General features: G+C 45.6%; 1 protein-coding gene across 2 annotated transcripts in view; it reads left to right on the plus strand.

Moving 5' to 3' along the window:
- Nucleotides 1-916: 916 nt before the first annotated feature.
- VPS33B (vacuolar protein sorting 33 homolog B (yeast)) overlaps nucleotides 917-11,868 on the plus strand; it is a 21,766-nt gene continuing 10,814 nt past the window's right edge. The window contains exons 1-5 of one of the 2 annotated variants that reach the window (XM_006867135.1): nucleotides 917-1,012; nucleotides 5,442-5,522; nucleotides 5,855-5,916; nucleotides 7,943-7,992; nucleotides 8,168-8,235. In XM_006867135.1, coding sequence (XP_006867197.1) covers nucleotides 917-1,012; nucleotides 5,442-5,522; nucleotides 5,855-5,916; nucleotides 7,943-7,992; nucleotides 8,168-8,235 — 357 coding nt within the window. The remainder of the gene's footprint in view (nucleotides 1,013-5,441; nucleotides 5,523-5,854; nucleotides 5,917-7,942; nucleotides 7,993-8,167; nucleotides 8,236-11,868) is intronic. The other variant, XM_006867136.1, reaches the window with a different exon arrangement.

The following is an 11,868-nucleotide window of genomic DNA, read 5'->3' on the forward strand; positions in this document are numbered from 1 at the left end:
TTTTTTATTGCAAATTGGCTTCCCATCCCATTTTGTTCTCCTTGCCATGGATTCTACCCTGGTGTGGCGCAGTGGGTTAATGCGCTGGACTGCAAAGTCGGTTTGAACAGCAAGGTCGGCAGTTCAGGCTCATCAGTTGCTCCTCGGAAACCTTATGCAGGGTCGCTATGGGTCGGAACCGACTCGACGGCACTTACCAATAACAAAGTATCTACCACTAACTCGTGGCCAATTTGTGAAGTAGATTTGACTGGTAGACAAAGAACCTCCCCTCTACCCTATCCGATCAGTGACCTCCAGATTCTGCGTTGTTTCATCCACTTTCCGAAATCCTCGAAAATTGAGCAAGTGCCCAACCCTCGCTTGAGTGATCGTGGAAAAATCAGTTGTATCATTAAGCATTAGTTTAAAGCATAGTAATTTTCCACAGCAAAAACGCTTTCCGTCCAGGAATGAGACTGGAATTTTAATTGTTGTCCTCTCGTTTTTAATTGTCCCTTCCAGGACGCCGTCCTCTTTCGGTGTCAGCCGACTAGCGAAAGCGACTTCCGGGAGTTCTCGGAAGTCATTTCCTTTTCTAGCGGTGGTCGGGGGTATCCTTCGGTCTCGATGTGAAGACTGTGCGGGTGGAGACCCGAATCCTGCTTGCGTGTGGGGTGGATCAGGAAAGATCGGGTCGGGACCCGGTGGTGACAGATCTGAGTCAAGGTTCCTCTGAAGCTGCAGCTGTCCGGCTGGGAGGTGGCCATTCATTTCTCGTCGGCGTCTAAAGGACAAGGACCTTTCGGAGGATTCCTTGGATGTTCGTGCCCGCACCTGAAGAGTTGTCTCCCCGGGATTATCCTGGGCTGTTGCTGGCTGTCTCAGAGCCGAGGGAGCCCCCTTGCTTCACCTCGCAGCCCAGGTGACCGCTGCTATGGCTTTTCCCCATCGGCCGGACGCGCCTGAGTTGCCTGACTTCTCCATGCTTAAAAGACTGGCCAGAGACCAGCTCATCTATCTGCTGGAGCAGGTCAGTGCCCACCATGCCTGGGGCCTTTACTGCATCAACGAGTTAGCACTCACTGGATGCTTGCTGCCAAGATCTGGGACCCTCCCCTTAGGGGCGCAGTAGTTAAGTGTACGCTGCTAACCGAGAGGCCGGCGGTTCTAACCCACCAGCTACTCTGCTGGGAGGACGATGTGGCAGACTGCTTTCATAAAGATTATAGCCTTGGAGACCCTGTGGGGCTGATCTACTCTGTCCTGCCGGGATATTATGATTTGGAATTCACTCTACACAAGGGGTGTGAGTTTTTGGGAGTTTGATTGTGTGCTGCTTCTTCACTGAGCCCCCTTCATCCTGGTCTTGGCCCTTGGTGTTGCCCTTGGAGTTTTTGTGGCTGGTCCAAAATGGAGCACTCAATGTGGAAAACAAGAGGGCAGTAAGTAAGAGCTAAGAGCCGCTTGGAAGCTGGCCAATGCGTTGATGGAAGTCACTTTTTTCATACAGGCCAGGGGAGACACCAAGTCTGGCATTCAGCACAGTGCTCAGCATCGAGTGGCTCACTGGGGATGGAAAGAGCTATATGAAACACAAATGCCACACGCTAGTGTCAAGTGATAAAGGCGGGCTGGCCATGGTGCCCGGAGAGCATTTCTAGGTGGAGTTCTATAGAGCTGGCTTGTGGAGAATAAGCACACTCTCCTTGGAAATGGGGAAGCGTGGCAGGTGGATTTGTAGGAAGCAGGCAAGCACAGGGCGTGTACAGGAGGAAGAAAGTCATCAGAAGTTACACAGTAGGCTTTAGGTAGCCACTGAGGACTCCCCCCACCCCCATTTAGGTAATGATTTCCATTCAAATAATACTTGAGTTTCTAATAACATTAGGGTGAATGGGCAACAAGAAGCTAGTTCGGAGACCATAGTTTAGACTGAAGTAACAAAGGCCCACATAAAATTGGTGGCAGTAAGAATGGAAGAGAAATGGTGGCTTTTTAAGATACGGTGAAAGAAGACTCAAAGGTTTGCTTAGTGGTTTACAGATTGAGGGAGAAGCAAAAGCTGAGTCTGAGATTTTGAAGCTGGGGCATACTATTGCTATAATTCTAATGGATTATTTGTACTGGTATGTCCAACCGCCTATACAACTGTGGTCCCAAAATGGGTTTTTTGTAACACTGGGCATGCAAAACTGTGTGGTTGTCTGTGAGTGAAGCTCTGGAAGCTTCTGTAGGCTGGTGCCCCTTGCCATCCACGCCTACTCCTGGTAGGGGACCGCCTGGTGCTAGATGAGCTTTGAGCTCTGGCAGGACAGGCATGTGGGTCCACAGGTACCAGAAGAAGGGGAAGCGGCCTCAGGAGGCCTTGCTGCACTTGCGCACTCTCAGGCTTCCCCTGTGTGATGCGCTAGTGTATGGAGCGCCGGACTCACTGGCTACAGGTACATGGCCCCTTGCCCATGGCCCCTTGCCCCTGTGCAGCCATTAGTACGTCACTAGGTTGGAGCTCTTGCTGAAGACCTGACTGCGCTTGGAGGGCTTCTTGCTGTTGCGGACATACAGGTGCTGCATGAAGGTTTGCCCAAGCTGGCCACATTCCTATGGCTTCTTGCCCACGTGGATGCAGTGGTGCTGGATGAAGCCAGATCAGCTGCGGAAGCACTTGTTGCATTTGTGGCAGGTGAAGGGGCTTCTCACCTGTGTGGATGTGCTGGTGTTTCAACAGTAGTGAGCTGAGAGGGAAGCTCCTACCGCAGCTCCCACACGGTGTAGCTTACTGCCCTGTGTGCCGCCCAGGCCCAGGCCATAGCCAGTGCCTAGCTTGGTCCACTTGGAGCTGCTGCTCCCTCGGAATCCTTGTGGTAGGAGGGTAATGTCCCTCTTCTACCTGCAGGATCCAGCCTCTGGTGTCTGGTCCAGGGGCTGCTCCAAAGTGGCCTCTGGCCCAAAGCTGTCCGCACTGTTAGGTGTCTGAGAAAGGGCCCTCCACAGGCTCTTTAGCACCCCTGTGTCATGGTCCACTCCCACTTCAGGAACCTCGTGCAGGGGAGACTTTGACGCCTTTTCAGACTCAACTCAGATTAGGAGCTGTGTTTCTCCTAATCTCAATTTTCTGGGACTCTTGGGAATTCAGGTCAGACAACTCCTCCTCCGCCCATTCCTGGGAGAGCACCTCAGGGCTAGAGGGAGCGAGTGTCATGTGGATGATCATGGAGGTGAAGCAAGGCCTCGTGGTGGTGTGCTCCAGGAGATATCCAAGATTATAGGAGACTAGCAGAGTGCAACAGGAGGGGGCGCCTGATTGTCTCCTAGGACCGCCATCTTCTCAGAGGCCTCCTGAAGGGTGCTCACCTGGGACCCTTATCCTTCCTTGGTGCCTGAGCAAAGGTGGGGGGTCTCAGAGTGGAAGCTGCATCAGCTCATACAATGCAAGCCCTCTCTGAGCTCAGGTTCCGTGCCCTGAGCTGTACCAGCCACAGTGGGAAGGGCACAGAACACCAGGAGTAACCAACACTCCTCCTCCCCCTGTTCTAAACTGGGAGCGCTGTGCCCACCAGGGAGGGAGAAATCATGGAGAGGTTAGCCACAGAGGTGTGCAGGCCTATGATTCCACATGGGCCCTTTTAACCTCGGATGTTGCATGATTTGGATGTTGTATGAGCAACATATTTGTTTGCACAGTGTCCAAATCAAATAATGTTTTATACTTATCTTTTTAAATGTCTCATAGTGCTAGCACTTAGATTTGCACATCAGAAAAACATGTAACAAATGTCTGGGGGGTTGAATGGAGGTGCTAGGTGAAGACATTAGGTGAGATCAACATGAAGAGAGTTGAGACCAGGGACAGGAACCTGTCAATGCCGTGGAGGTGATGAAGAGCCAGCAAGGGTGACTCAACATATCCACAGTGGCTCTCAAGGTACCAATATCCTCTCCAAACCTCAGACTTAATTCTTGTCACGGGCATTGCTAGTCAGTCTTAAAACCTCAGAATCATGTATGATTCTCCTGCCCATCCTCCATACTTAACCAAACCAATTGCTGAGTCCTACAGAGCACCTTATATGGGAGTTTCTTGTCCTGATTATAAAATAACACATTACAGGAAATTGAGACGATAAGGGAAAATGTAAAGAAGAAAATAACCTACCATCAGATACAACCACTTAATTTCCTTCAGCTATTTAAAAATTGTATCACATGTTTTATATATCTCTTAAGTAATCTATTTTTCCTCACAGCAGTCTAAATCCAGTCCTCATTCATTGCCATGGGCTTGGACTGCTGCGTTAACCCCATAAATGAACTTCCTGCCTCCACTTCTCATGCCTCCAGCCCACTTGACCCACAGTTGTCAGCTTCATCTAACTAAAAGGCCCAACTGATCGCAATGCTTCGGTGCACAGGAGCATCCTCTGTACAGGAGCAAGTCCAGACCCCGTAGTCTAGTCCTACTCTACTGTTACCACACCCTTCTTCTACATCAAGAGCTCTCAGCCTCAATGCTAGTGAAATAGAAGGGGGGCTTTGTTGTTAGTAGGCTTTCCTGTGCATTGTAGGATGGTTAGCAGCATCTCTGTCCTCTCCCCACTAGATTCTAGCAACACCCTCCGACCCCAGAGTCAGGCCACCAAAATGTCTCCGGACATTACCAGATGTTCCCTAGGGGACACAGTCACCACTGGTTATGAACTTTATGCATCAAACAGAATTGGGTTTTTTTTGCCCTTATCGTTCTGCCTGTTGTCTCTCTCTGGCCTTTGTTGGACCTCCATCTGGATCGCCCTCTTAGTAGATCCTTATCAACACCCTACCCATTTGTCAAAGCCTGATTGAGAGAGAATATCTGATGATTTCTGACTCCCAGTCACTGGATGTGAACTCTCCTTCCTCTAAACAGAAGAGAAGTGTCAGGAGCGATGGCACAGGAATCAGATGACAGGGTGAGAGGGTAGGTGACAGAGAGGGTGAGCACTGTCCTGAACATTGCTATGTTTGTAATTAGAAGAAAAAAATCCTCTGCGAGAAGATACTTAGCTGCCCATTGAGGCAATTGCAAGGTGAGGTTTGGTTTTGCTTGCCTTTGTTCAACAAGGAGAGACCCGGGGTTGTTGGGAGGAATTGAGGAGGTGGTGGAGAAGAGGAGCAAGGTGCAGAAGGGTTGTAGCCCAGCTGGACAAGGTGCAGCCCAGCTGGAGGACTTGGCTTAAGGAGGAATAGCTTCCACTGATGCAGAAATGAGAAGCCAGAATAGGTGACAAGAGAAATGTCAGGACAAAGCTTATACAAGGAAATGTCAGCTGGGGCTGTGGACAATAAAATAAGGTGCTTGGGGAGATGATGTCTAGCGCCCTTGCAGCACAGAAACCAATTCTGTTCATTGAGCGATGGGATGAATTCTCAGTTGAGCGAGCTTGTGTGGCCAATGAGTGACCCAATATATTTGTTTCCTGCAGCTTCCTGGAAAAAAGGACTTGTTCATTGAGGCAGATCTGATGAGCCCTTTGGACCGAATTGCCAGTGTCTCTATCCTGAAGGTACCTGCCCCTTTTCCCTGATGGACTTGTGAACTTCTGCCCTCTATAATATAGCAGGCAGTTTTCATTTGTTTTGTTTTGATGAACAGTTGAAATTATTGAATTGGGTGGATAAAGGGGGATTGATGCTGCTAGGCTTATTTTGTTGTTTAAATTTTGGTTTCCTTGTTGACAGTTTGAGGAAAGTTCGGGGGAGTTGGTTGTCTGGGAGCAGTTTGAGGCCTCGAAGTAGCCTAAGTCGGAGGCCATTATAGAAGTTCTCTATCTTTGTGTCAAGCTTTGTACCTTTCAGGCACTCTTATGTCTGTTGTATTGGTGGATTCTCTCTGTAGCAACATGAAGTGGACAAGCTGTACAAGGTGGAGAGTAAGCCAGTCCTCAGCTCCAGTGAACAGTGAGTGTCTACGCGAGTCTGTCTCCACTCCAAGCTGGAGGAGGTCCCTGCACATTTGCCTTTAATCTATCCCATCAGAGATGTGGCCCCCGATGTTTGTGATACAGTTTACATTTCTGAACTTGTATAGTTTCATGCCTGGATGGTTGCTTTAGCCTCCTGTCTTAGTTCTCTAGCACAGCTGTGGCGGAAATAACTGCAAGTGGGTGGCTTAAATAAACAGACGTTTCTTTCTTAGAGTTTAGGAGGAGGGAAGTTTGAATCCAGGGTGCAGCTTTAAGAGAGAGGCAGCTTTCTCTGTGTGCTGCCTCTGGGGAAAAAGGTCCTTGTCTTTTCAGCTTGTTTCTTGGTTCCTTGGAGAGCTCATGTAGCATGCCATCTGTCTTTCCCCATCGTTCAATACATGCTTAATCGGCTCTTATGTATTTCAAAAGAGATGGACTTAAAAGACACACTTCCAAAAATAAATAAATAAAACACCCTACCTCACCACCAGGCCAGTACATAACATCATAATAAATGGAGAAAAGATCAAAGTTGTCAAAGACTTCATTTTGCTTGGATCCACCATCAACGCTCATGGAAGCAGCAGGCAAGAAATCAGGCGACGTATTGCATTGGGCAAATCTGCTGCACACGACCTTCTAAAGTGTTCAAGAGCAAAGATGTCATTTTGAGGACTAAAGTAGACCTGACCCAAGCCATGGTACTTTCAATCACCTCATATATATGTGAAAGTTAGACAATGAATAAGGAAGACTGTAGAAGAATTCATGTATGTGATTATAGTAGGAGAATATTAAAAGTATCATGGATCGCTAGAAGAACAAATAATTATGCGTTGGAAGAGGTACAGCCAGAATGATCCTTAGAAGCCAGGATGACGAGATTTCATCTCTCATACTTCAAACATAATGTCAGGAGGGACCAGTCCCTGGAGAAGGACATCGTGCTTGATTAAGTGGAGGGACAACAAAAAGAGGAAGACCCTCAACAAGATAGAGTGGTACAGTGGCGACAGCAGTGGAGGATGGCACAGGACAGTGTTTCATTCTGTTGTGTGTAGGGTCACTATGAGTTGGAACCGACTGGACAGCACGTCACAACAACAACACCACACTGATACTGCTACATCAGCAGAACAAAGAAAACCCATCCCCACATGGGATTATAACCAGAGTTACAGGGGTTAGGGTTACAACACATATTTTTGGGAGACACAATTCAACCTGTAACACCTCTTGATTGGTCTCTCTGCTGTTTCTTCTACCCTGGTGCTTGTCCCTCTTTAATCCAGTCTGCCATTTGTAACCAGATTAACCTTTCAAAAATATTCCCATCCTGCTCCTTTCAAGAACCTTCAAGACTTACTGTGTGACTTACCAAATTCAAATTGCTCACTGAGGACTCCAAAGCTCTCTTGGCGTGCCCTCCCACCATCTTCCCTGCCTTGTCTCTCATGTGCTCCGCTCTGGGCTCCACAGTGCGCATGTACCTTTGCCCTGTGGGGCACTCCATTCACTTGAAATTCTCTCCTGGCCTCATTGATTTTGTAAAGAATGCCCTTGCTCAGAGCTCAGCCCTCCCTCTTCCCTGAAGCTCTGTTACTTGTCCCGTCTAGGTTTTTTTCTCCGCTTCTCGATTTCCGTGTTCAGAATTTATCCTTCTCATCTGGCCCACAGTCATCTACTGCGACCCTGTATAGGGTTTCCAAGGAGCAGCTGGTTTGAACTGCCGCTGGCGTTATGGTCCAAACTGACCTTGGGGTCCAGTGCTTTATCCCATAGCTCACAGCAGGACTCCAATAAATACTCTCAGCTCACCACACAATTGAATTCTGGGATATCTTCTATGGCCAGTATATGGCAGGCCAAAAGAGTAGGCATAGCTTTGGCTAGGATCGGAACTGTAGGCTCTGTTAAGGACAAATGGTGAAAGAGTTGCTATTGTTTCAATTCCTTCTAAGCTCCCGTCTCCAACTTCATTATTTTTCTTCACTGGGTTGTATTTTTCTTCTCTCCTATAGATTGTGCTTCTTGGTCAGACCTCGCATCAAGAATATGCGATACATTGCCAGTGAGTATGCCATGCTACTGTGTTGTAGCTAAACCTGGGGAAGGGTGAGTAAGACCTAAGGACCCTGGAGGTAAAGACTCTTTAAAAACAAAACAATCATTCAAGTTGGCCATATCATTGTAGAAGGTGTCTGATTCCTTTCTAGTCTAACAAGTTGTGTTCATTCTTCCTGTAGATCTTGTCAATACTGACAAATTGGCTGGCCGGACTCGAAAATACAAAGTGATCTTCAGCCCTCAGAAGGTGAGTTTGAATCCTGGTGTGATTAGGATGTGGTAGAGTAGGATTGAGAAGTAGGAAAGGGTATGGGGCCAACAGCTGTGATTCCCTAAAGGCAAACTGTATCTGACTGGAGGGGAAAAACCCATGGTACTGTCTTTTCATTAATGTATCCCAGATTATTTAGCAGAAAGTCATTCATCATTCTGACCCCAGATGAAGTACTGTGGAGTTGTGCAGGGTAGCCTCTGCATAGTTTGTTTTTTTTTACTTTTTATTGTGAATTGAGAAAAGGTTTATAGACAAGATCTTTAAATTTAACAAATCGTACACTTTGTTTCATCTCAGTAATTACAATCCCCTCCTTGCAATAACAGTTACCCTACTTCCTCCTTGTGGTTCCCTGTTTACATCTTATATTTCACAAATGAACAAAGCAAAAATATTTGGTGCACACATACAAAACAAAAATATATATTTATTTAAATGTCCAAAGACACATTCTGCAAGCCAGCTTCCTGCCCACAGGCACATAGCCTTACTGAGTCCGTGGGCCTAGAGCCCGCAGCTGCTCTGTTTCTTCATGCCACCGCCTCTGCCACCATCTCTGCTGTGGTGGAGATGTCATGTTCTTCCTTCTTGATGGTCCTGGGACCCTCTGTTCCTGAAATAAAAGGTTAACTACTTCCCCCTTTTAGTTACACATCTTCTACAATTTCAGTTTTGACCATAACAATTCTGCTAATCAGCATCATCTCACACCCCCTTTCACCAGACCCATTTGGAAAAGAGGAAAACGATTCAGTGGGGATTCTACCCATGATTTTGAAACTAACCACATTCATAAAAGCTTGTAAGCCAGCCACTTCATGCCATCCGTAGACTTATAAAGCTATACCAAGTAGTGCAGACCACTCATAGAACAGACAGAAATTAGAGTTGAAAAGGCATCTGCAGTCATACCACCTCGAATGCATCCAATCCTATCTGCTCTCAGAGGTGAAGTAGAGTCGGGCCTGATTAGTACTTGTATGAGGAAGGGCAAGGATTAATTTTGTTCCAATTTTTCTGCAATAATAGAAACTGTAGCTAAGATTGTAGACTTCAACGCTAGACTGTCTGGGTGTGAATCCTTGCTTTAGCTGTCAACACTACTAAACTACTCTAGGTCTCAGTTTTTTCATCTATAAACTGAAGTGATAATACTCCTTAACTCTATAATTTAAATGATAGAAGATTTTCAGTCTCTGTTTAAAAAACAAAACGAAAACCTAGTAGAATCATAGGCTTCTTTTTATTATTATTATTATTATTATGGAGAAGAGGAAAGAGCCGGCCTTTCCATTGAAGATCATTTGAAGATTGATAGAGCAATTTTAGAAATACTGCTTCTGTTTGGGAGTGTAGATTACAGTTTTGCTGGTAGAAATGAGTGAGGGGTATAAAGGTAAGTAGGATTCTGCTCTGGAAAAGTTAGATAAGGTGCACATAGTATTAATTTTTCACATCTCAAAGATTATCACTGTGAGGATTAAAGCAGTTTATCCTGGTGTGGTGCTGTGGGTTAACGTACTAGACTGCAAGGTTGGTTTAACCTGAAGGTCCGTGGTTCAAGCTCATCACCTGCTGTTCGGAAACCCTATACAGGGTCACTATGAGTTGAAATCAACTCAACAGCACTTACCAACAACAGCAAATCCCTTTTCTTTTAATCTTTTATTATGAATTAAGTGATAGTTTACGTTGTAGAAAATTGGTTTTGCACTCATCCAATCATGTTTTGTTTCATTGCAATGATTACAATCCCCTCCATGCACCATCAGTTAATAGTATTTGCCTCTATTCCCTCTTTTTTTTTTTTTTTTTTGATGTACACAAAAACACTTAGGAAAATATAATCATTTAAACAACCAAAGGCCACAATGTGTAAGCCAGTCCTGGCTGCCAGCACATAGACTTTCTCTTTCCATGAGTCTAGAGTCCTCAGCTGTTCGCTCTCTCCATGTCCTCATCTCTGCCTCCATCTCTGGTGTCACAGCTTCACTGGTTAGGATCCCACATACTGCTCTTCCTCTTCCCTCTTGATGGTCCTCGGGTCCTCTGTTCCTGGTATGTAAGATTAACTACTCCCCCCACTTTTTGTTATACAACTTCTACCTTTACAGCAACAACAAATCCTTTTAAAACACTGAAAACATGTCTATTGTTCAGTGTTGTCAAGTCGGTTCCAACTCACAGTGACCCTGTATAGGGTTTCCAAGAAGCAGCTGGTGGGTTTGGACTGCCAACCTTGTGGTTCACAGTCCAGTGCTGATCCTACAGCACCACACCAGAAGTCCAAAATGATGCCTAGAACATATTAAGTGATTGATAAATATTAGCTATTATGATTTTCATACTTACTGGATGTAGGAGCTCCAACTTTCTTGCTCAGTACCTCCGAATAGTTCCTCCTTTCTTCTCTTGTCCACTTTCCCACCATGCTCTTAGCCCCATCCCAGCCTGTTTCCTTCTCTCCGTGTATCATCAGGCAGACTCTTCTTCTCAACCATGTGTGAGCCTTTCTAATCAGCTTTCCCCTTTTCATCTCTTCTCATTGTGAAGGAATCTCCTGTATTGCTTGGACAGACTGTATAGGTTTTTCTACATTCATAGCTTCTTCTGCTTCAACTTGCAGTCTAATCACCCCAAGATCTCTGTTGTCAAAATCAGTGATGTCTATTTAGTGCTCATGCGACTTGACCTCTCTGGCATTTGACACAATTGTCCATTCCTTCTGGAAACACTAGCCTCCCTGGTAGAAACCCATTGCCACCGAGTGAGTTCTGATTCATGGTAACCCTGGAGGACAGAGCACTGTCCTATCAGGTTCTGAGGCTGTCATCTTTACAGAAGCCAACTACCATTATCTTTCTCCCGTGGAGCAGCTAGTGGGTTTGAACCACTGACATTTTGATTAGCAGCCAAGTGCTTAACCACTGTACCATCAGGGCTCCCCCCCCCCTGCCCCTGCCTTTCTAGGTCTCATTCTCAGTCTTACACTGCATACCTGTTTGATTTTGCTATTCCTCATCTTTAGCTCTCTTTTCTGTCTTCCTTCCTCTTGGACAAACCATTCACTTCAACTACAATGTAGCTAAAGACCTGTTTGCTGGGACCTGTGTTTCCTGAGGTCTCATAGACATGTCCTAAACAGAAGCACGTTTCTAACACTGCTCTTACTTGTTCCTTTCCCGCTATTTTTACAGAACTTTCATGTACTTCCTTCCATCTCTGGCTGTAGGACTCTCCTTTTAAAGACAGCATTCTTTTTTTTGTTGTTTAACTTTTTATTTTATTGTGAATTGAGTGAAGGTTTACAGAGCAGATCATCAATTTTACATTCAACAAATCATACACTTTGTTTGATTACAATGATTCAATCCCCTCCACGTACCATCATTTAACAGTGTTTACCTCTATTCACTTTAACTCTTCCGTGGAATTCATCTTTTTTTCCCCACATTTTACAATTAATTTTTATTGTAAATGTTAGTTTTTTGTTTTTTTTTAATGTTTTATTGTGAAATATTAATTTTACATTCATCCTATTGTATATCATTTCATTGCCATGGTTACAATCCCCTCCATGCATCATCAACCAACTAAAGGATATAC

Source organism: Chrysochloris asiatica, unplaced genomic scaffold, assembly GCF_000296735.1.
Source record: "Chrysochloris asiatica unplaced genomic scaffold, ChrAsi1.0 scaffold00101, whole genome shotgun sequence".
NCBI classification, from domain to species: domain Eukaryota; kingdom Metazoa; phylum Chordata; class Mammalia; order Afrosoricida; family Chrysochloridae; genus Chrysochloris; species Chrysochloris asiatica.